General features: G+C 35.5%; 1 protein-coding gene across 3 annotated transcripts in view; it reads left to right on the top strand.

Moving 5' to 3' along the window:
- The window catches only part of C2cd3 (C2 domain containing 3 centriole elongation regulator), a 145,959-nt gene that overhangs the window by 53,098 nt on the left and 67,287 nt on the right, over positions 1-25,574 (top strand). For all 3 annotated transcript variants that reach the window (XR_006851286.2, XM_046441952.2, XM_046441951.2), the window contains 11 exons: positions 946-1,100; positions 1,679-1,888; positions 2,789-2,901; positions 6,863-6,981; positions 9,069-9,191; positions 11,907-12,401; positions 15,253-15,404; positions 17,367-17,613; positions 20,161-20,341; positions 22,710-22,893; positions 24,539-24,711. Coding sequence is in view for 2 of the 3 variants with exons in the window: in XM_046441952.2 (XP_046297908.1) it covers positions 946-1,100; positions 1,679-1,888; positions 2,789-2,901; positions 6,863-6,981; positions 9,069-9,191; positions 11,907-12,401; positions 15,253-15,404; positions 17,367-17,613; positions 20,161-20,341; positions 22,710-22,893; positions 24,539-24,711 (2,152 nt within the window). In the remaining variant the exon portion in view is untranslated. The remainder of the gene's footprint in view (positions 1-945; positions 1,101-1,678; positions 1,889-2,788; positions 2,902-6,862; positions 6,982-9,068; positions 9,192-11,906; positions 12,402-15,252; positions 15,405-17,366; positions 17,614-20,160; positions 20,342-22,709; positions 22,894-24,538; positions 24,712-25,574) is intronic.

Genomic DNA, 25,574 nt, shown 5'->3' with positions numbered 1-25,574 from the left:
GATTAAAAATTAAATAGATAAAAGTTGCCACTTAAGTTGTATTTCTTTCTAGAAGAATATTCTTAGCATGCTTATTTGAATTAATCTGTTCCCTTATAGGTCAATATATGATACACCCTGAGAAGCTGAAAAATGGAAATTGAAGATGATAGGCTTAAAATGGCTTTGATTTGCTCTCCTAAATTTGTATTAACAAGCTTTATGCTTTAAAATTTGAAGCCAAATAACCATTATGTCATTCTATTTTCCATTTTGTGATAAAGAAGTTAATCGATCCGTTGCAGTAGAATCCTTTCTCACAATAAAAATCACAGGGGATTTAGCTCCTCTTAAAGAAATTTGTGAAATATAGTAAATATATTAATCTTAGCAAGATTAGAAGAAGAATGAATCATTTGTAGTATGGATGGTTAAAAATAAATAAATAAATAAATAAATAAATAAATAAAAGGGAGTCTTTGCATCCAGTTAGGTGACATTGTACCAGTTATTTGGTATCAAAGTATGGCAAAAATACAGACTTTGAAACCCAGGGAGATCAAAATTTGGCTTTGCTGCTTATAGCTATAGATCATAAACAAATTGCCTAACTTTTCTCAATTGTAGAAATTGGAATAAGGGTACCTCATAAGAATGTGGTGAATATTAGAAATATACATTCAGCATTTAGCATAAAACCAAATGCATAGTGGCCAGTCAATAGATAGTGGTCAATGTTATTAAGAATTTAAAAGAAGAATTGACTTTGATTTATTTACTTTGAGCTAAACTGTAGCTTAGTTTTGTATAAGTAGGAGAAATAAGAGATTATGTCTCTACTCTCAATGTCAGTAACATAATTATGTATTTCAAGGAAGCACGCACTTACTTTTAGAGAAATGTTTTGTTACTGCTGTTCTTACAACAATCATTTTTTAGTGTCTCTCTCTGATTTTCTTCCCATAGAAATCCGATACTAGTATCAGTGATTTCCCCAGTGAAGATGATGATGTTGTCCCTTCTAAAAATATGAACCAGTCAAAAGCTCTTGGCAGATCTTCTAAAGTCCTGGAGTTAAGTGATCAGAAGCTAAAGAAGAAGGCACCAGGCAAGAAAAATAGGTGAGCTTCTCTGTGGATGTTTGATTACAGGCAAAAGCAAAGGAAGATTATTTCCATAAGATCTCCTCAAGTGATGACCTGTGTTTACCCAGCACTATCAGAATGACTGTTACAGTAACTCAGTAAACATTGTGTTCCTTAAAATTTTAATAATATGAAAAGATAGGTACAATTAAAATGGTTAAGGGAGAAAACAATACTGTATTGTATATGTACTGTGGTCACACCTATGTAGAAAAATAAGGAAAGCAAATGAGAAGGAATACACAAAAGTGACAAAAGTAGTTATATTAGGATAGTGGATAGCTAGAATAAATTTTCTGTCCTTTCTGGAAAAGAAGAGAAACTTAATTCTATAACATCATTTTTTACACTTTTGTGGAGATCAACTATTAAAAGAATTTTTTACATTTTTTGAGATTTCTTTCGTTGTAGATTAGAACCAAAATTCCGATAAAGCCATTTCCACTTATGAATTAATTTACTTATTGCCCTACCTGTTGCCTGTGAAAGCTAGTTTGTTTTCATGTTGGGTCTCTTTAACTGTCTGCATGCCCGTCTATATGATTTCCTTGTAGAAATTTGGTTGAACAACAGATGCTCTCTGAAACTCCAGAAGATACCCAAGTGACGACCTTAAGTGTGGATAGACTGGCCCTTCTGGGAAGAATACATTCAGTCAGAATGTTCATCGAAACAATGGGAGTTCCTCCAGATAGTCCCCAGGTGACCCCTGGCAAAAAAAGCCTTACTGGGAGACCACCTAAGCTAACAATAGCTAAAAAACGGTATGTCTCTAACATGAGAAGATAAGTTTGATATTTTTGGAAAATATGACTGATAACTGTATAACACTTTATGATTTGTAATGTGTTTTCATCTCCACCAGTTAATCAATGTAAATGTATTGAATCCCCACTAGGTCCCAAGAACTATGCTAGGTAAGTTGGGAATAAAGAAAATTAAGAAGCAATCTCTGTTCTTATAGATCTTACAGTTAGCAAAAAAGGGCAACATTTATGTATAAAATGGCATATTACTCAGCCATAGAAAAGAATGGCTTTATGACTTTTGCCAGTTAATGGTGGATCTGGAGATTATTATGATAAATGAAATAAACCAATCCCCAAAAACCAAAGGCCAAATATTCTCTATCTTATGCAGATGCTAACATACAATAAGAAAGGGAGGGGAGAATAGAAGTTCATTGGATTAGATAAAGGGGAATGAAGGGAAAGGGGGAATGGGAATAGGAAAGACAGTAGAATGAATTGGTCATAACTCCCAATGTTCACATATGAATACATGACCAGTAAAACTCCACATGATGTACAACCGCAAGACTAGAATCCTAATTAGAGTAAGTTATACTTCATGTTTGTGTAATATGTATAAGTTATACTTTTCATGTATATATCCTACTGTCATGTATATCTAAAAAAGAACAAATAAAAAAATCACTGTGTATAATAGGGCCTTAGAAATCAGAGTAGATGTTTCATATTGAAAGTGCTGTGGAAGCAAGCCTTTCATTCCACATGACCAGACTAATGAAAGATTTGAAGAAAAGAGGTACAGCTTCTGGTGATCAGAAGTCCTGAAAATAGGCTTTCCAAGATGTGTAGATTCATAAATAGAAAATAGATTTCTTATTTGGTTTTTTTTAATCACCTTTTTTCTTTTTTTAGCACTTTCTTTGTGGAATATCACTTTCCTGTGGGTTTTTCCAAAAGTGGATTGGAAAAGACGGCTTTGATCACTGAAGTTGTTCGACTTGCCTCCAGTAAAATTACAGATGGAAGTAAGAGATAGACTGGTTTTCAGCTCCTTAAATATTTTGACTCTGAAAGAATTTTTGAACCCCTAATTACTTACCTGACTTTTGTAGTGCTATAGAATTTTAACACTAAAAAGAATTTTGAAGTGAATCTTCTTTAACTCATTTATTTTGTAAGTGAAGAAACTGGCTCAGTGGTACACTGACTCATAATTTAACGTAGCAGGTCAGTAACATGGCTGAGACTAAAACTCAAAACATCTGATGCTTAGTTCATATTTTTCAACTGTTGACATTTTTCTTTCCTCATTTAAAACAGTTTTATAAAGATACAACTCACAAACCATACACTCATTTGACATGTATAATTTAATATATTGCAGAATTGTTTTTAATATTCACATAATCCAATTTTTCTATTTTTTTCTTGGTTGCTTGTACTTCTGTTGTTATCTTCTTTTTTATTTTGCTTTAAATATGTCTAGTATAGAAAAATAAAAGGATATTATAATAAACATGTTCCTGCAATCCAAAATTAAAACTTTTTTTTTAATATTTTTTAGTTGTCAATGGACCTTTATTTTATTTATTTGTATGCAGTGCTAAGAATCGAACCAAGTGCTTCACACATGCTAGGCAGGTGCTCTACCACAGAGCTTCCACCCTAGCCCACAAATCATTTATTTTAACATAGTTTGAGAATATCTTTGCCTTTGCTCTTCAGTTTAATCCACGAACAGTTTGTTAGTGTTAAATTTCTTCTCTGGGAGATGGTTTGAGAAACAAAAAATGTGGTTCTGTCCTCCACATTCAAGTAACTTTCCTATAATAACTTTAGATTTTTTTAAATTTTATTTTGCTTTATTTGCTTTTTGAGCTAGATAATCCATTCATGTAATTTTTAGGTTCCATTTCTATAGGCAAACAACATTGTTGCTTTTATACGCTTCCTGGGCTATTTTTTGCATATATCAGCAAATGTGTTGATTCCTTTCTATCCCTACCCCCATTTTATGTAAGTGATAATGATAGAGTACCATGTGCACCATTCTGCAGCTTGCCTTTGACATTATAGCTTAGGGATTTTTGCATATTGGAACATAAAGAGCTTCATCATTCCTTTAATGACTACATACTATCCCATTTTGCTGCTATGCGATAATTGAAACAGCCCTAAATATGATCAGTATTTAAGTTATTTGAACAGTATTTAAGTTATTTCAACCTTTTTCTGTTAAAAATAATATTTTAATAATATTTTATGTGCATAATTTCTCACTTGGCATAAGTATATCTAATATGAATATTTAAAATAAACACTTATTTAGCCTTAAAGTAATATAATATACTCTTTTACTAAGCCACATTATTTCACCCTCCCCATCACCTTAAGGAGAATTAGGGCATTTCAAATTTGTCTTCTGCTTGCTTTCTGGCTGTATCCTTTTATTAACAGCAGTAGAAGCTGTCCTGGGGGTTTGTTCAGAGCACGCAAGCCTGTATAAATAATTCTGTTGACTAAAAGTATGCATGTTTATTGTGGCTAAACTATTTTTGTTGTTGTTGTTATTTATTTATTTACTTACTTATTTATTGTGATGCTGGAGATTGAACCCAGGGCCTTGTGCATGCAAGGCAAGTAGTCTAACAACTCAAATGTTTTTTATCAAACCTCCATATGCAAAGAAAAATGTTGAAACCTTTTCTCAGGGCTTTTCCTTCTACTTCATTCCACTTAAATAACATTTTATGAATTTCTTAAATTTTCTCTGAACCTTGATTTCCCCATCTGTAAAATTGAAATATATCAGTTCTCATTTTGCTTCTATAGTGTTCATTGAAATTCATGCCAGTTGAAATTGAGTTCTCAGTTGCCATAGAACCATGCAAAAGCAAGGACACCACTCTGGTTTGCACAAATTTCAGCTAACATAGTGTCTACAAAGCCAAGACTGCCTATAATCACACAAGGAATTAGTGGACAATCAAGGAAGATAATGAATGTAAAAGCATTAAGCTCTAAAATAGTAGAGTTTATATAATAAATTCTATATAGTAACTAATATTTATTGAACACTAATTCTACTCAGTTGTGTTATATACATTAACCACTTAGTCATTACAGTAACAACCCCCACCCACACACACACATAGCTGGTATGGTCGAATAGAACCTAGAACTGTTTTGATTCTAAGTCATTTTCTCTTAATCTAATTAGCCTCTCATGCATTATTTTAATTTCTGACCACAGTGGTTGAATTCTCCCTGTGTCCTTCTGAGAACGATCATTTGGGAAAAAATGCAATAAGCATTGACCCAGGATTTGGAAGACTGGGTTCTACTTCTGATTATACCACACTAATTATGTGACCTTTGGCAAAATCACTTTGTCATCTTTCAATAATATACAATGGACTGTAGATATTTTCAGGATCTCTTCCAACTCTTAAAAAAAAATCTTGTCTGAGACATTATTAGCAATTTATGTATTTGAATTTCTTCTTCCACTATCACCTTAACTTACTTTGTGGTAAAATAATAATAATAACAACAACAACCTTAAGTGACTGTATTGATATAGGTTATATTAGCCGTAATTTGAGGTTCTACTTCCTGTTTGCAGGTGGAAACAAACTATATGAGAAATACAGTAATACTATAAAAATATGCCTTGGTAGTAAGAAGAAATCTTAGAAGCACCAAGTTGAGATAGAGTTCTGATTATACATTAAAGATTTTTCATTTATTACCTCAGTTGATCTTTCCAGCACACAAATGAAGTATAGGTGTTCTCTTTGTTCCCTTCCCCCTGGTAGAGCACTAAGAGAAATTAATCTCCTAATGGATGTGGGCTTCATGGGCCCAGAACTTTTGTTCATACTTTCTGTGTGTGGATCCAGATAGCAAGACCCAGATCCTGCCCAAGAATATGAAGAGAAGTACACACACAAGGCTAAATGCAAGGGTTCCTGCTGGCCAGGCTAGATCCAGCTGCTGCTAGGAAACACTGCCTTTAAAAAGTTGCTATCTATGGTTATGTGTTCAATTTTAACCACCTGAAAAGTGAAATAAAATAGATACCCTCCCCTCCCTAAAAAAAAGAGAGAGAACAAAGATGGCCAGAGATGGATAGAAAGATCAGTATGTCAAAATGAGCAACTTGAATGAATGTCATTGGTAGCAAATTCTCTATAACTGGGCTATTTGTGAGGGTATCCATTTTAAGGACCTTATACATAAATGAACAGGAAGATCATTTTACAGGTGATAAATTGTTGCTGAGTTGGTAACTAGTAAGTAATAGAAGTGAAACTTAAACACTGTCCTTTGATTCTAGTTTTAAATTCTGATTTTTTTTTTTTTACCAGTTAATGCCCCATAGCAACAAATACAAACTAAAATACCACCAACACTTCATCCCATTTACACTTGTTAGCAGAAAACCCTTCCTTTCCATTTAAGAGATGGACTCTACTCCTCCTAACATGACTAAGTAACATCAGTACCTAATACCTTGTCTGAGTGACAGTGGGAGTGTCCTATCAGCCAGCAGATTAACTCATTTTTATTATTATCATTTTATATTCAGTTCTTCTGTTTTATTTATCTCTCATTGTTTCACTTTAAGCTAGCTCCCCTTTTTTATTATACTACCCACCAACTTGTCTTTTAAAAACCGTCATATTACCCTAAATATAGTGAAGTATACGGATATCTCCTTATACATTCTGTGCTCATGTACTTGGCATTCATTTCTCATAATAAAACAGAACAACAGCATGCTTCTCTGCTGTTTCTATACAAAGGGTTTTCTCTTTGTCTCTGCTCTTTCAATTCCAAAACCCTAATACATTGTGTGAAATCATACTGACTAGATTCCTGCAAGAGATTTAATTAGATTTGAAAGGGAGGTGGGCGATGTCAAGGCATGGATTAATCATGGCTCCGGCTGAATGGTGTGCCTCTGTGTGTTTCTCCTTACAGTGGTGAAATTCCAGCAGCGATTTGTATTTCCAATACAGTTTGGTGGCCCCATGATAGAACACTGGTGGAATTCTAACCTCACTTTCCAAATTTATGCAAAGAAAATGCCACAGAAAAAGGTATTATGAGTGATCTTGACCTTTGCCTCACTATTCACACCAGAGAATAAGAGTATACTTAAAATTATTTTCCAATTTAAGCTAGGAATTTCTCTAAGCACAAGGTACACTAATGCTTTTTAATATCATAATAATTATTTATTGTTATTATTACTACTCTCTGCTGTTTGTTATAGACCAGATATTATGGTTATAGGCTCCATACAAACTATCAAATTTAATCATCACAATAACTCTGTGCATTAGATGTATTATTACCTTCATTTTGTGGATTAAAAAAAACTGAGATTTGGTTAAGTGACATGTCTATGATCACCCTCATAAAAGACAGCCAAGACCCAAGTATTTTGTCTTTAGATTCTAAATTCTTAACATTTTTACTGTGTTCCCTTATTGTAGGGAAGTGACTGTATTGATATAGGTTATTTAGCCTTAATTTGAAGTTCTACTTCCTGTTTGCAGGTAGAATACCTAAGGTATCTTGCTCATGTCCATAATAATATAATTGTGGGTAAATGTTGACTAACTAATTCCAAGTTTATAAATCTACTACAGCCAACATAAATCAATAAACTATGATGTGAGCCATGTTTACTTCTTTTAGTGAAAGGGTAGCCTGTAATCTTTTGACCTCATCTTGTATATGGATAGCATGAAGAAAGCAACTTATTTTCTTTGGTTTGTTTTTTTCAGGGGATATAAATAATACAAATTCTTTGTAAAAGATAGCAAAACAAGAAGGGGGGTGGAAATGCATGCTTCTGCAACCTTAAAACAATCTCTATTAATGTTTTGATATATTTACATTGAATCATTTTCCTCTAATTAATGCCTTTTTTCTAATTTTAAGAGAATTATACATGTTTTTAAAAAGCAAAATTGCCTGTAGTTCCATCACCATGAAATAACTATTAACATTTATGTGTATCTTGTTTTTTCAAATAAATAGTGTTATCATTTGCAGTTTTTATCCTGCCTTTTTTCTCATTTAACCTTGTTTGTTTCATTTTTCTTCAAAAGAATGTACTTAATGTTTTCCACATAATTATAAATACTTTCAAAGACTTTATATCTATCTATCTCTCTATATATACACATGATTTAATATCCTACTTCTATCAAATATTGTAGCAATGTTGTTCATATTATTATAAACTTTTAGTGAATGTCATTTTCATGTCTGCATATCATACCATTATATGGATATGCTATAATTAGCTTAGTAATTCTTGATTGTTGAGTATCTTAAATTATTTCTAATTTTTAACCTATATTTCAATGCATAAGTTGTTTACGTATCTTTATTGTTTCTTTAGTATAAATTCCCAGAAATGGAATTACTGAGCCAAAGAATATGAATTTTCAAAGCTTTTCCTTATTAACTACCAAATTTGCTGTCTAAAAGTATGTTGCCAGTTTATATTCTCAGTTTTATTCATATGGAAGCTTTTTGTTTCTCCATAGCTTTGATAATTACTAAGTTTTATAATTTTCTTAGCTTTAATGGCAAAAGCTGTATCATCTAAATTTTGTTTTATATTTTTAATAGCAAAGTTGGACATTTGAGTAAAGAATTTTGTTTTAATTTTTAGACCTTTATTTTATTTATTTATTTTTATGTGGTGCTGAGGATCGAACTCAGGCCCTCGCACATGCTAGGTAAGTGCTCTACTGCTGAGCCACAACCCCAGCCCTGAGTAAAGAATTCTTAAAATCAAGGCTGAGGATACAGCTCAGTTGGTAGAGTGCTTGCCTTGCATGCATAAGGCCTTAGGTTCAACAATCCCTAGCACCACCAAAAAATAAAAAAGAACTCTTAAAATCAGAAAAAGATAACCTTCCAATCTCTTTATAGCATATGAAATCCTCTACAATCTTCCAGAGGAAGGAAGAAATATGGAAACCCAGAAGGGGGACCAAAATATGACAGATTATGGGATCCCACATAGAGTTGCCTCAGTCGAGGAATAAATCTTTGTACTTCATAAAACATGGGTTCTTTTATAAGTCATCATAGGTTGACCCACCAGTTAAAATCCCCTGTGGCTCCTCTTTAACCTAAGCTTTTTCTTTCCTACTTTCCTCAGCCAGAAGTCATTGGATCTGCAGCTCTTCCTTTGCGAGCTGTCATTCAGTCAGAGTTGCTTTCTTTCAGTGACCACCTTCCAGTGCAACAGGAAAATGGTCAAACTCCAATTGGCCCCCTAAAGGTACATTAATATACAATCAGAAGGTCAGAGAAGTATTTTCTGAGCATGTTTTATTGGCTAGCACTGAGAATATAGTAGTGAACAAGGAAACATGATCCCTACCTATTATGGGGTTTCTATTGAGATAGGGCAACAGAAGTCCTATGAAGGAAATGAATGATATTTGTTATGATAGTGAATGCCTGGGATGAAGTAGTACCTGATAGTCAGGCAAGCTGTCTCTAAGGCGGTGACATATAAGGTGAAATTTGAAGAATGAGAGGAGAAAGTAAAAGCACAGGAAAAATCATTCCTGAAAAAGGGAATAACACATGCAGAAGGTCCTAAAGTGGAATTGGTCTTTGTGTCATCAAAGGACAGAATGTTACTACAGGATAGTAGGCAAGAGAAAAGTGTAGAAAGTAGGGTTGGATAGGCAGGTAGGAGCCATATCATTCAGAATTTTGTAGGTCAAGGTAAAGGGTTTATATATTAGCCCAAGAGCCAAGGAAGGGACATTTAAGCACTGAAATGCCATCATCTGATTTACATTTTTAAAATATTTGTGTGGATAGTAGACCGTAAGAAAGAAGGGAAATGAAGAGGCTGTTGCATTAGTCCCAAAAAGAAATGATTGGTGGTGACTTAGACTAGAGTTGTGGCTGTCAACAAGGAGAGAAGTAACAGTGGCCCTGATGGAGTAAATTCTGATGTAAATTGGAGTAAATATAATTGAGAAAGGGTCCTTTCCTTGTGTTCAGAAGCATCAAGATTTTTTAAGTGGCAGAATTTGAATATATGGCCTCAGTACAGCTTTGCTTGGTGTCTTGGTAAGTTTTAAAAATCTTCACAGTCCTGCCTAAAACATTCTCATGGCTCCAAGTGACCCAGAGAATAAAGTATAAGGCTCACAATGTGACACCGGCCTACTACTTCATCCTCTGCCAGTAGCCATGTCAAACTATGTAAAGAATCACTTAAGGTACTGTGAAGATTCGTGCCTCCATTTTTTTTTTTTTTTCACACTGCTTCCTCTTCTTGAAAGCCTTTCTTTTTCCTGGTCTTCCTTATATATACCACTTAATCTTTTAAAGACTTATATTATTATTATTGCAAGGAAATGATACCACCTTATGTTTCTGCTAACCAAATTTTATGTTTTGCCTGCCTGGTTCATTCTGCCTGGTGCAAGGTTTAAAATCTGAAAAGGGCTGTGCAATGGCACATATCTGTTATCCCAGCAACTCAGGAAGCTGAGGCAGAGGGATATCACAAGTTCAAGGCTGGCTTGGGAAACTAAAACTGAGGATGTAGCTCAGTTGTAAAATGCCCCTGGATCAGTCCCCAGTACTGCAAATAATAAATGAATCAATAAAATCTAAAAAGGATAATGAAAAGGATTGATGGACTAGAAATTGTTTTCTGTCCTGACTTTGTTGATAGAAATCCATGCTAGATTGATTGCTGCTATATTTGATAGAGCAAAATAACTGTGTGTAACACCTATGGGTTTCAAATAAAAGCAACAGTAAGAACACTTTATCCCTAATAATTAATTATTCTTATAGTTAGCAAGTGACCACTTCTGTTCTTCAAATTCGTTACTTATCCTGCATCCTTTTTCTTTTTTACTTTTTAGCATTTTTAACTGTTTCACTTTGAAATAACTTCAGACTTAGAGAACTGTTTCAGAAGTAGTACAAAGAGCTTGCATGCCCTTTGCCCAGACTCACCAGTTCTTAATGTGATATTAGTCTTATAATTCTCTTTTTCTGTCTCTCTCTCTCCTTTTGTTTCCTCTTTAGATACACACACACACCCTTATTCCAAATTATTAACATAAGTTCCAGGCATCATATCTATTTCCCCTTAGATTCTTTAGCATGCATTACATGTATTTCCTAAGAACAAAGACATCATCATGCATAATACTCAAAGAGTTATATTGATAATACGTTGTATCTGTAGTCTATACTTTCACAGTTGTGCCTATATTTTCTTTTACAGAATATTTTTTCTAGTCTAGGATTATCATTTGCATTTAATTGTCATTTTTTCTCTGATCTCCTTTAGTTTGAAATAGTTCCACAGTCATTCTTTATATTTTAGTACATAAGCCAGTTATTTTATAGAATACCCCTCTAGTGGGGTTTACCCAAGTCACATACTATTATGTGATTTTTTTTTTCCTCAGTGCGGGGGACTGAACCTCAAGGCCTTGCACATGCTAGGCAAAGTGCATTCCACAGAGCTACATCTGCAGCTCTTTCTGAGCATCTGTTAATTGACATTTTACTATGTAAAAGACTATGTCCCTTCTCCCATATTAATTTTATATTGGTATAGACTCACAGATTCATATATTATTCAATAGGTTATAGTCCACTCCTATAATTTATTTTAATGCTCAAATTATCCTAGATTTAGCCAATAGAAGCCTCTTCAACTAGATTCTATGTCCCTTAAACACATCACCATCCTTTTATGAGCATTTCCTTATTTCCTGGTATAAGATAATATTCTGGTCTCATCTAGTATTATTGATAAATAATCTACCTAGTTTTTCTTAGTCTAAGTTAATGTATGTGCAGTCCAGTCTGTTGTATTCATCCTATGTTGGTATTAAATGATGAAATAACTCATTTCCTAATAATCTGACATTACTTCCAGCTCCAAAATTCCGATTCCAATTCTACAGGACATTCTTAGTGACTCTTCTTCTTTTGTGTTTTATAGGTAACCATGGAGCTTGTTATAGATAATAAGAATTTCACTGGTGTCAATTCCAAGTTAAATAGCAGCATCCAACATACCCCATTTTGTGCTTCCACAAATCCAGATAAGATACTGCCAGAACCCAACCAAGATACTACCTATACCAAAAATTCACAGACTCTAACTCAAATTCTAGAGGAAACTACAAAGGAAGCACAGAATTTGGTGCTTCCCAACCCAAAGTCACCAAGCTCTATAGTACCAAATTCTTCAACCTCCGTGGCTGTACCAACCTCCCATGATTTAGTCAATCAGACAGATATGTCAACAAAAGAAAATGCTTTGCTGTTGCATGTGCTATTAATGGTGCCAGATGGGAAAGATTTTATTACTGGAGAATCTGAGAAACAATCACCATGCAATGTGTATTTAAATTGCAAACTCTTCAGCACAGAAGAAGTCAGTAGATCTATCACTGTATGGGGTACAACACAACCAGTCTTTAACTTTTCTCAGGTAACTTTGTCTATTCCATATCTTTTAGGGGTTTATTGGGGGCAGGAAATAAATGTTTTCCAAATCATACTTCGAATCTAAAAGAAATCTAGAATGTTCAGAATGGAAAGGATTGTTGTGGTTATCTGGTGTGTTCTATTGAGTGGAAAGAGGAAAAGACATTGCCAACATTTTAAAACTTTTTCTATTTCTTTTTTTTCTTTCTCAATTTGTTTGGTTTCTCCCCACCACCACCACCACCACCACTACTACTACTATTCTTCTTCTTCCTCTCCCCCTTCCCCTCCTTCCCCTCCTCCACCTCCTTCCCCTTTCCTCCTCCTCCTCTTCCCACCTCCTTCCCCTCCTCCTCCTCCTTTCCCTCTCCTCCTCCTCCTCTTCCCTCCTCCTCCTCCTCCTCCCCCTCCTCCTCCTCCTCCTCCTCCTCTTCTTCTTCTCTTTTTCATTGAATTGTATACTTTATTTATTGTTATGTGGTGCTGAGGTTTAAACCCAATGTCTCACATGTACCAGGCAAGTGCTCTACCACTGAGCCACAACTCCAGCCCTCTCACTACTTCTTTTGCCAGAGTTTTGGATTCTATTTTTTTCTACTTCCTCTAGAACTTTGGTTAGGCAAGCTTCCCCCACTCTCCTATATGTTCAGTCTCTTTTTTTTAATATTTATATTTTTCCTAACTCTCATTTATTCTTCCTCTTATTTCAGTATTCATCTTATTTGACTTCTCTGTAGAATTTGGTGCTGTTGCTTAAATTCTTTTTTTCTTGGGTTTTGCAACTCCGACTTTTTTCTTCCTGACTCAACAGCCAGTCTTTTTCAGGAGAAACCATGAAATGCCTGGCACCTCCCGTATCTCTCTCTTTTTCTTAACCTTTAACTATTGGTGCTCCCATTTATTACTCTTTTTTATTTTTTACTTTTTTGTTATAGATGAACACAATATATTTTATTTTGTTTATTTATTTTTATGTGGTACTGAGGATTGAACCCAGTGCCTCAGATGTGCAAGACAAGCACTCCACCACTGAGCTACAACCCCAACCCCCATTTATTATTCTTGCTGACAGTCTTCAAATTGATCCTCTTTTCCCCATGGTCCTCACATCTACTCCTCCACTTAAACTTTCATTTTATGGAGATAGCTTCTAAATCTACACTTTATGTAAGCCACACATGTGTCTGTAGTTTCAGCTCTCTGTATCTAACTGCCTGCTGGTCATCACCATGTCTCAAAAGCACTTTACACCTAGCACCTAACACATTGCTTGGTGTGTACTAGATATTCAATAAGAAGGTATAAATGAAAGAAGGAATTCCAAATTTGAATTTATTATTCCTTCCAAATCAGTTCTTCCTTAAAATGAATGCCCTAATTCATTTTATAATTTACTCAGAAATTTAAGTAAACCTGAAAATTGTCTTGACTCTTCTATAATTATTCACCAATTCCAATAGGTACTCCAGACTCAATTATCTCTAAAATGGATCCCCTTATCTGTATCCCATTGCCACTGCTTCCATTCAGGTCCCAACCCTCATTCCAAACAGATTTCAGATTGGTCTGCCTGTTTCTTACCCCTCTGGTCCTGTTCATTTCTTTCTCTGTGTACCAGCAAGAATGATCTTTCTAAAACACTAATCTGAACATTTTACTTCCCTGCTTAAAACTTTTCAGTGATTCTCCAAAGCCCTCAGAAAAGAATGTTAATTCTTAGCATGGACTCCAAGACCCTTTAAGAACTGACTGTAGACACTTCTCCAGTCTCAGCATCTGCTACTCTTCCCTTCACTCTAGATAGTCCAGCATTTCCTGAATATTCTCTCCTCCAACCTCTGTGCCTTTGCATGTGCTATTCCTTCTGCCTTGATTTCCTCCTCAACCTATATGACACTTATTAGGCAAGGCATTAAGATCTAGTTAACTCTGCTCAGCCTTAATTTAGGGTTACTTTCTTTTCGAAACTTACTCTGAAACCTCCTTCTTTGAAGACTAGGTTGCTATGTTGGTTTTTTGTGGGGGTGGTTAATTTCAAAGAACAAAAATGTACTTGTTTAATAAGAGTATCTTATGTGGATACAAAAGTAGCTTTACTCTGGTTATCTGTGCTTCTGCTGTCTTCCATTTATTATGTCTTATATATTTTGTTTTGATGCTGGGATCGAACCCAGGGCTTTCCAACGCTGGCATTCCACCATATCATGCCTTATATTATGTCTGGTTTCACCCCTTTTTGCTTCTCAAGTTTTCTGTTGGTTTCATCATTAGAGCTATCCCTCTACTATTATAGTTATCACTATAGCTTAAGTTTCTTCAAATTTGGTGGTCCCTTGATTCTACTGTTAATTTAATGGAGCTGCTCTTGGCTCTAGATCTTCTGATTGTCTTTATGGCTTATCTTTTCTCTTCCAACTACCAGCTAGCCAGTTCTCGAAAAATTTTATATTGAAAATCCAGATAAGAAATCGACTTTGCTTTTACCATGACACTTCTTGAGGAGAGCTGTCTGCACAAGGATTGGCAATCCGTGGATAAAGTGCCCTTTTCCAAACAGTTGCCATCCTGTTTCAAAACACCTTTCTCTCAGGAGGATTTATAAGTGGATCACTTTGCCTTAGAAATGGTTGGGTATGTTTGACATTTGTGGCAGTCTTTTCTTTGTCCCATCTATATGAGCAATGTTACCAGATAACTCAAACTGATTTGGACTTTATGTGTTAATCTATACAGCAGACAGTGTTTCTGTTGAGGTTACAGAATGTATGCATGCAGTCACCTTTGAGTAGATGCTTTTAAAGTAAAAGTTAATTCTTTGTCTCAGTATTGGCTTTTTCCCCCTTGTTTCTCCCCAGGTGATTCCTGTCTCTCTGTCTTCCAAGTACCTGGAAAGGCTTAAGAACAATGTGATGGTAATTGAAACTTGGAACAAGGTGCGAAGCCCAGGACAGGACAAGCTTCTCGGGCTGGTGAAACTCCCTCTCCATCAGTTTTACATGTCATTCAAGTAAATAGGATCTTTTGGAGTATTCTTTATTTTGCATCTTTAACTTTGTATGGACTGAAGAGGAATTCTTTTGGTTTGCAAATATGAATAGCCCAGTAATCCCTTGGAGGATCTTTCACAGTTTCACCACAGCTGCTGCTCTTGCTCCTATTGTAAAGCAGCTGTACAAATACTGCTTACTATGTTTCAGGCACTATGCTAAGAGCCTTACATACATCAAGTCACTTAATCTTCATAACAGCCTCTGAGGCAGGTATTTTCATTTCCCCTATTGTACAGACAAGTTAACAGAGACTCAGAGAAGTTAAATTTCTTGTCTCAAATGTTATAAGAGTAGAAGGGTTAGAACTGGACCACCTGGTTCTGAAGACCACTCTTGTTACCAGAAAGCTCTGGTACCAAAAGTTACCAGCTCACAAAACTAATACCTTATTTTTCTGTCATGAAATATCAGTATGGTTCATATCCACTATTCATAAGATTTCTGTAATTAGTATTGTGCTTTAGACCTTAGATTTGATTATTGTACCTCACTTTAACATCTAGATAGAGTATTGACTAACCTGAAGTTTCTATCCTTAGTGTAGACTGTTTTTTTTTATTCAAAATGCATATGTTTAATTACTTTAGCCCCAACCCCTTGCCTATCAGCCTTCTCATTTCTTCTGTGTTTGAAATATTGTTCTTTACATTTTATAAAGAATACTTTTATGTTCATTATTTGACTTGAACCTTACTGTAACCTCTTGAAGTATTAGCATTGTCCCCATTTTAGAAATAAGAAAATTTGTCTTTTGACTTGGAAAAGTCACAGAATCTCTCTGGATTTCTTTTCTATATCTATAAAATGAAAGTGATGATAGACTCCTTATCTCTCTCATGGAGCAATTGTGAGAACTCAGTGAGAAAATATATGTATTTTCCTTCTGTGAATACTAAGTACTTGTGATACAACATAGTGCTTACCATAGTAACATTGTAAAACCCAGCCAGGCTGAGGAAAACTACTGAAATCATTGATACCATTGACTGCCATAGGCTTTTGGTTTTTTCCTTTTTCTGTAACTGTGATATTTTGTAGTTGTGATCTGGTATTCATCTTCTTCCACTTCACTTCTGATTTCATAAGATTCATTCCTTACTGAGAGAGTAAAACAATTGTAACTACTCAAGTACAGAGCATTACTATGTGTCAAGCATCATAGATGGTATTTTACGTTATCTCATTTTAGTCCCATCTACAGCCTGTGACGGAAGTTTAATTACCTACATTTTATAAATGAGGAATCAGACTCAGAAAGGCTAAGTTGATTGCTTAAGTCATACAACAAGTAAATGGCAGAGCTAAGATTCAGCCTGATATAATGAAGAGCATTTGGACTTCAGAATCAAACGGTTCAAAACCTGAATCCCAGCTCAATCTCCTATTACTACCTATCTATCTTTAGTTAAGTAACTTAATTGTTCTTTTTGAATTTTTCTTCTGTTTACAATGGATAACATCAACCTTTATAGTCTTAGATGAATTAGAAATACTATAAAATGCCTACTGCATAGTAAACTCTTAGTAGGTAGCAGATAGCATTGGTAACATCAAAATCTTATCTACCAGATTCTGAAGTTCATACTTTCCCTAGTTGACCACACTGCCTCCCTGTAAAATATACAATTCAGCAAGCCTCAGCTGAGATGCTGTTTTATCAGAGACTTCATGGCTTCAGGCCACCATGATACAGAGAAGTATCAGACACATTCCCAGCCCTGAAATTCTGCATTTTGAACTTAACCTGCTTTGTAATTTTAGTTTCATTGGGTACTGACAAAACCACAGTTTTTTTAAACCTTATTACTTTTGTAGGTATAGATCCTTTTTAATAAACTGAGAAAATAAGTAAGGAATGAAGCAACTCTTGACATGATTGATAGTTGTTATTTGTTCATTCACAATTTCTTCCCCTCTAGAGATCCCAAGATTTCTCGCCTGCTTCTCGATGCCAAGTACCCAGTTGTTGCTGTTGACAGCTATATGCCTGTGATTGATGTGTTCTCAGGCCACCAAAATGGGAGTCTTCGAGTCTTTTTAGCCATGGGTTCTTCAGATCAGATTATTGCACTGCAGCGATTAAAGAAAGAAGAAGGAATACTCCCTCCCTTCAGCCCTAGGCCAGCCCATTTCCTGGACCAGCCTTCTGTTGCATCTGTTGCTCTGGTAGAGACTCAACACCATGTTTCATAGAAAACTATAATCTCATTTTCTCTTGCACATTTTAGTGAAAGCATTGCCCCAAATTCTTATCTCAGCAGTAGAAAGTTCAATGAAAGAGTATAGCTTACACTCCAGTGCTTGCTTTAAATCAGAGGAATCATTGCTATTTTTCTCATGGTTTAAATGGTTCTGTGTCCATTTAGCTCCCTGAATTTATCAAGAAAACCTAATTGGACAACCAAATCTTAATCCTCTAATTTACTAACTTAATTGACTTTTCAAAAATAGGGAGAAGGGAGCCATCCCAGCTGTAAGTCAGCAAAATCTTATTCTGTTGGCTAAGTCCCTGTTGGAAAGTTATAGTGAAGTACTTTGCTTTTCTACTAAACAATTAAGAAGACATATTGACATTCTCTATCATGTTTATTTCCCCAACAACTGAATGAGGTAAATCATTGTCATTCTCTTTTTTAGTAATGAAACAGCATTACTTATCCAGAGTCACATAACTAAGACTGGGGGAATCAGGGTTCAGACGCAGGTCTTCCTTTTACTGGATCACTTCCTACTGTTTCTGACATTTGATGTCTCTACTTACTAGTATGTTAGCTTTCCAATGTTTTGATCAAAAGACCTGACAAGAACAACTTAGAGGAGGAAAAGTATTTGGGCTCATGTTTTCAGTGGTCTCAGTCCATGGTTGACTGACTCTGTTGCTCCGGTACCCTAGGTGAGAAGAACATGGTGGCAGAAAGGCACAGTGAAGGAAAGCTGCTCAACTCATGGCAGCCAGGAAGCAGACAGAACAGGGAAGGGGCCAGGGCCAGAGGCCCCAGTGACCTCCCTCCTTCAGCCATGCCTCACCTGCCTACCTTACTACCCAATAGTCCATTCGAATTATTAATCCATCAAATATATCAATTTACTAATAACATTAAAGCTCTCATAATCTAATCCTATCACCTCTGAGCATTCCTTCATTGCCTAGCACATGAGCTCTTCAGGGAATGTTAAAGATCCAAATATAACAAATCTCTATTTACACACCATTTAAATATATCGTGTTTTTAAATTTGAATGGCAAATTTAAATGTCTATAGCAGGGAAATAACCATTAACTATTAACAGGTTATTGTGTATTTGTATGTTATAAACTCTAATCATTTCCTTGCAATTTGTTAGATATTAGTGTCTAACAATAGATTAAATGGTATTTTTCAAATTGGAAATTACTTAAAAGAACAAATCACCAGTACTGTTCCCAAGTCTGCTAAATATTATATGGGCCTCATTTGCAGTGTAGATTCAGATTTTATTCGATTCCATACTAAAAGTTAGAAAATGTTTATTACTGTGGTCATGGAGAAAGTCCTTCAAATGCCTGCTTGTGAGGTTACCTATCTACAAATAATTGTTTTCCCCTCTATACCATGACTCTCATTGAGTTCACCTTATGCAGAACTAAATCATTAAATTGCTGTATTATTATATGATCAAATTAAACATCTGTAACTCTTAAGAGATCTTGTCCCACCCCCAGTTTTTTTGCTTTAAGGAAACAAATTGCAAATATTCTGTTTCCCTAAGAAAAGTTTTTGAGTGTAGTATAGACATCCAAGCCAAAGGAACCTGCCTGGATCCCTGACTGACCTAATTTGTCCATCCATGGCCAGCCAGGGATCTAGGCAGGTTCCTTTGGCTTGGCTCACTGATATGTTTTTAGATTTCAGAGCAAACACTTTATGCAATCTCTGTTCCAGATTGATTGGATTAATAGTCAGAATGTTAAATGTGTATATTAAGATGTTTCCCTCATATCCTAATCCCAAATTCCCCCTTTGAATAATACTAGTAATCACCTTTCTAATGTTAGTGAAGGCTGTATAGGATGGGGGTAAAGAACACTGGATCCAGAGTAAGACTACCTGAATCCAAACCCTGCTTCCACTGTTATTTGCTGTGCATGTTAAATTAGCTAATACAGGCGAAGTGTCTAGCTGATAATAAATACTCAGTACATGATTAATCATTATTAGTAGTAATACCTACCATCAGTAGCAATTATTCACTACCTCCCTCCAGGAGTCCTTTCTATTATTGGACATTCCAAGCATTAATTCCTAACTTACTTAGAAATAATAAGTAAGTTAATATCTGTTTGCTTCAAATGTGTATTCTTTTTCCTATTAAAGAAATAGCTTTATATTCTTAGTGTACTAAAAACTTTCATCAAATATTGAATTTTATTACATCCCTTTTTAGCATTATTGAGATTAAAATGCTTTTTTCTCTTTGTGCTATTAATGCATGAAAATACATTTATGGATTTCCTAATATTAATTTAGTTTCATGACCTAGAATAATTTCAGCTTAGTCCAATTATCCTGAGCAGTTATAATATTTGTATACAAGAAAAACTGTTTTAATATCTGTTTTAGTGACAACCAATTCACTTATTTCTTCATCTATACTCAGACTTTATAGATAAGCAGGAATATTCTAAGCAAGGTTCTCTTTAAAGCTTACCAGTGTTTCTGTTTCTTTTAATAGGCAGAGGGCCAAGGAAATGGATTGATGGAGCACCACTTTGAATTCCATATAGAAATGGTTAAAGGTCTAGTCCCGCTTCAGACAACAGTCTGGGGAGAAGCAGATTGTTATGTCCAGTATTACTTTCCATTTCAAGACTCCCAGTCCAGTGTGCTCAAAGGACCTGAATTCCTTGAAAATGGTAGGTTTGCAAGATTAGGCCTTCTTCTTGTTGTGTGTGTTTGGGTTTTTTTGGGGGGACATATTTAGGAAAATTTTTTTCTGAGTGAATTTTGTGTTGCTGAATATTTCTAATCTAACCTAGATTATAAAACAGGACATGAGCTAGAATTTTAATGTGTCTTTTTTCTTAAACTAGTTTTTGTAACTTTTTATTTTGATATGATTTCAAATTTACAGAGCACTTATAAAAATGATACAAAGAATTTCTGTATACATTCACCTGGATCTACCGATTATTTGCATTTTACCCTATATTTATTGTTTACATGGCTGCTCACTTTTTTATACATATATAGTTGATTCTTATTATTTGCAGTAATCATGCTCTGTAAAATTACTGTGAAAACATTAGAAAATTAGGGAATACTGAACCATTACTCTTAAAGAAATATGTATATATACATATCTCACATAAATCATAATCTAAAATCCTACAAACAACTTATCCTGGTAGATTCTATTTTTCTCATTTTACAAAAGAGAAAATGAGATTTGTAAATGTTAAGTAACTTAACCTCAATAACAAATGGCAAAGTTAAGATTCAAATCCTATCCAACTGGACCCAGAACTCAAGTTTTGTGCACTACACTGCACTGCCCCTACCATCTCCATCTTCTGATCATCTCTGATAGCTAAAACTAGAAGGCAGAGTCTCACTTTATTTGATCTCAGCTGCAAATGAGCAAATCTGGCAACTCAAACATTTTGCCGTTCTGCACATGTCTATTAAAGACTGCAAGGTGCTGCCAGTGTTGATTTTGGGGTTCAAATAAAAGATTTATATACAGAATATATTAAGAACTGTTATAAATCCATAAATTTTTTTAAAAAGTGGGTAAAGGACCTGAACAGACATTTTTCAAAGATACATACATGGCTAATAAACAGATAGAAAGTGCTATATTAGTCCATTTTCCATTGCTATAACAAAATACCTGAACAAGTTACTTTAAAAAGGAAAGAGGTTTATTAAGCTTATAGTTTTGGAGGCTAAAAGTTCAAGTTTGAGTAGCCCTATCAATTCCACTTCTGGTATCTGAGTCACAATATGATGGAGAAGCAGAATGGGAAAGTGCTGTGTGCTAAAGAGCTAAGCGCATGAGTGGCCTCACAACTTGCTCTTCAAAAAACTAACTTACTGCACTACAGTGGTAGCTCAGTGGCAGAGTGCTTGCCTCGCACATGTGAGGCACTGGATTCAGTCCTCAGCACCACATAAAAATAAATAAACAGAAAAACTAACTTACTCCACAAGACCACCATTAATCCCTTTTGAGGTCAGTGCCACCAGGGACTTAACTACTTTCCATTAAGCCCTGCCTCCTAAAGGTTCTACCACCTCTCAGTATCACCTGGGGCATTCCAGCACATGAACCACTGGGGGACAGACTTCATCCAAGCTGTAGCAGATACAGAGCATCATTAGTCATTTGAGGAATACAAAGCCAAACCATCATGAAATACACTTCACACCCACCAAAATGATATAATTTTAAAAGGACCCTTCAATAGATGAATGGATAAAGAAACTGTGGTATATATACGCAATGGAATATTATTCAGCATTAAAAGAGAGTAAAATTATGGCATGTGCAGGTAAATGGATGGAGTTGGAGAATATCATGCTAAGTGAAGTAAGCCAATTCCAAAAAACCAAAGGCCAAATGTTCTCTCTGATTAGTGGATGCTGATCCATAACAGAGAGTGGGGAGGCATGGGAAAAATGAAGGAACTTTGATTGGACAAAGGGAGGGAGGGTTGGAAGGGTGCATGGGGGCAGGAAAGATGATGAAATGAGATGGACATCATACGTGTACATGTATGACTGCACATATAGTGTGACGCTACATTGTGTACAACCAGAGAAATGTAAAAGTTTTGCTGCAGTTGTGTACAATGAATTAAAATGCATTCTTCTGTCATATATACCTAATTAGAATAAATAAATAGTAATTTTAAAAAATAAAAAGGAGAGAGACGTTGGAGAGAGTGTTGGCAGTATGTGTAAAAATTGAAACTTTCATACACTGTCCACCAGCAAAGGGACCTCTTTCTTCTCTATTAGCATGAAAACTTAGGGGGAACCATAGCCATTAGGGATGTGGACCTTGGAGGAGTAACAGAAAATGTAGATTCTGGTTCTAGACCTGTCACCTACTAGCTCTAAGACCTTCAAGCTAACTGTGAAACCTTAAGTCTATATCCTCATCTGTGAAGTAAGAATAATAGTACCTGCTTAGTTTTCTATTTATGTGATCACTTTCCTGTGACATATAAAACATATAATGATTTGTTGGATATTCTGAATTGCTTTTCTTTTCCAAAGGAATTTCTCTGAAGTCCTTCAGAACTGCAACCACACTCTGCATTCCAGATCCCATCTTTAATAGTGAGCATCATCACTCTCTCCTGTTACCAACTGAAATTCCAGTACAAAGGCTCCTACTAAGTGTCTTCTCTGCACAGGGCCTTGTGCCTGGAGGTGGAGTCCAGTTTGAAATCTGGTGCAGGTACAGTACGGGCCACCCAGTCTTATGCCAGGAAGGAAGTGCACAATTATAAAGAATCTTTTTTTTATATATTTATTTTTATTTTTTTAGTTTTCGATGGACACAACATCTTTATTTTATTTTTATGTGGTGCTGAGGATCGAACCCAGCACCCCGCGCATGCCAGGCGAGCGCGCTACCACTTGAGCCACATCCCCAGCTCCTATAAAAAATCTTATTCTTAGCCGACCTAGGAACTATTGTAAGAGAGCTAAACAGCCCCTTTTGACCCATTTTATATTCTTCTTTTGACTGTGACTATTGTCTAGCTTTTTCTACAGTCTGTTAGAGTCTCAGGAGCCTTGTGTCTCATACTTCTTTTTTTTTTCTTTCTTTTATTTTTTTGATACTGGGGACAGAACTCAGAGATACTCTACCACTGAGCTATATTCCCAGACTTTTGTATTTTATTTGGAGGCAGGGTTTCACTAAGTTGCCCAGACTGGCCTCAAACTTGGGATTCTCCTATCTCAACCTCTCAAGTCCCTGGGATTATAGGTGTGCACCTGGCTGAATCTCATACTTCTAACCATTACTCACATTGCAAGTGAGTTCCTATTAGTTTCAGCCTCCTACTGTTTATTTCTTGATTCTTTCTCTTTTTAAAATACCTTTATTTTAATTATTTATTTTTATGTGGTGCTGAGGATCAAACCCAGTGCCTCACATGTGCTAGACAAGCACTCTTCCATTGAGCTTCAACTCCAGCCCCTCCTACTATCTTTTAAATATATCATTCAACTTTTAGGGGCTTCTCTTACCACCTTACTTGATTCACACCCTTATTATATGATGCCTGATTACTATCAGAGCCTCCAAAATGGTCTCTGCACTTCTAAACTCATTTCTTGTAATCTGTCCTTCACCACCAGAAGAGTAGTCTTTCATAAAAATATAAATCCATTTAATATTGCTGGCTTTGGTAGAAGATTTGTAGAAAATATACACATATCCAGTCTCTTTCACTTACTTGCATCCATACCTCCAAGAAATCAACTAAAATGATTATGAAAAAAATAGATATAAAAGAAAGGAAAACAGTGTCAGATATAGAACTAGAGAAGACTACCGTCTTATGCTAGAAATGTTTTCTAAATATAGTCAGGAAAGCAAGTGCAGAATTATTTTTAAAACCTCCTAGGTTTGATTTATAGCTTTATAATCTGAAAATGGGTTGTTTTGACATGAGGAGGAAATACAGTAAGTACTGACAGATCTTCATTACTTCTCCAAATTAGAAGGGTCTAGGCCCAGAGATGAGGAGGAGCCAGGAAAGAGATTGGGACTGCTCCATCCAGAAACATTTTTGCTACTTCAGGTTGGAAACTGTAGGGAGCAACTATTCCCAGAGGCCCACGGCATATACAGATAATCTCAAACAGAAAACCTGTGGGAAGCTGGGCTGGGTCCTGAACTCAGATTATAATTTATGGGGTTGCTCCTCCATGTAATAGGTGGTAAATTTCTCTAGACAACCAAAGATGTGTACCACCAATATCAATCAGGCTGCGAAGATAACTAAATACTGAAAGCTGATCCCTAAGCTGACTGAGTCATTCATTATCTAATTCTTCCAATTAACAGCTTGTGCTTTTGTGGTTTACAGATACTATTATCCTAATGTGAGAGACCAGATGGTCGCCAAAGGAATCTTGCCATTGTCAAGGATCTGTGCCATGGTAACCATGCAGCACCGTGAGGATGTGGGAATACAGACCTTTAATCTCCCTTTAACCTCCGGGTTTGAGAACAGGAAGGATTTGAGGAATCAGTTATCAGGTAATTGAAGACTAGTTTGTCTTTCCCTTTCAAAATCAGTATATATAAATATCCCTTTTCTTTCTAAATTAGCAATTCTTTACTTTTTGAGGTATTCACCCTTTTGAGGATCTGATGAAAACTATGAGACACCGTCTCAGAAAAAATAAGTGTAGAATATACACTGCAAAATTTGCATATAATTCTAGAAAAGTCAGAGTTCTAAAGATGGTATAAGTGTCTCTTGCCTCATGTCACCTTAAACTTTAACAAGTGTTTAATAAGCTTTCATAGCATAAATTCTAAGTGTTATATAGGTGCACTTGGGGAATTATTTTCTAAGACAACATAATGTAGATTTGATGAAATATAGTGAGCTTGAGCTGAGAATTCACTGTAAGAGAGGAGAAGGTTAGGATTTAAATTTTTGGAAGGGATTAACTAGAGTTTGGAGTTTTGAAAGGTATTACAACCTGATGATTCCAGCAGGTTGATCTGCCTTCCAATTATCTAGGATTACCTTCCTAAATCAAGTTGCTGTACACTGTACATGCTTGCTGAAGAGTGTCTGCCAATGTGCTCCTGCCATATGCTCCTAACCCTCATTGATCAACTTGTTCAGTTATTCCTTAAGGCTTTCCCTGAAATGAGACATGATGGTAGAATTTTTTTTTGTAAAAAAGATCACATATAGTTATTAACCCTAAAATATAATATTTAGTGTGTTTCTGACCATGGAGAGATTCTCTCAGTGTTAAGGCCCCTTATTATTCAATATGATTATAGTGTTTCTCCTTTCTGCCTTCCTCTCTAGGACTTTGTGGTTGTGTAGAACAGAGATTCTGCTAACCAACCTTTTAATCTTTTCCCTTTTGCCCTCATTC

This window comes from Marmota monax, unplaced genomic scaffold (genome assembly GCF_021218885.2).
Source record: "Marmota monax isolate L192 unplaced genomic scaffold, Marmota_monax_Labrador192_F-V1.1 WCK01_AAM20220418_F8-fsc00068, whole genome shotgun sequence".
Lineage (NCBI taxonomy): Eukaryota > Metazoa > Chordata > Mammalia > Rodentia > Sciuridae > Marmota > Marmota monax.
Note: the sequence above shows the minus strand (reverse complement) of the source record. Positions and strands in the feature narration are given on the sequence as shown.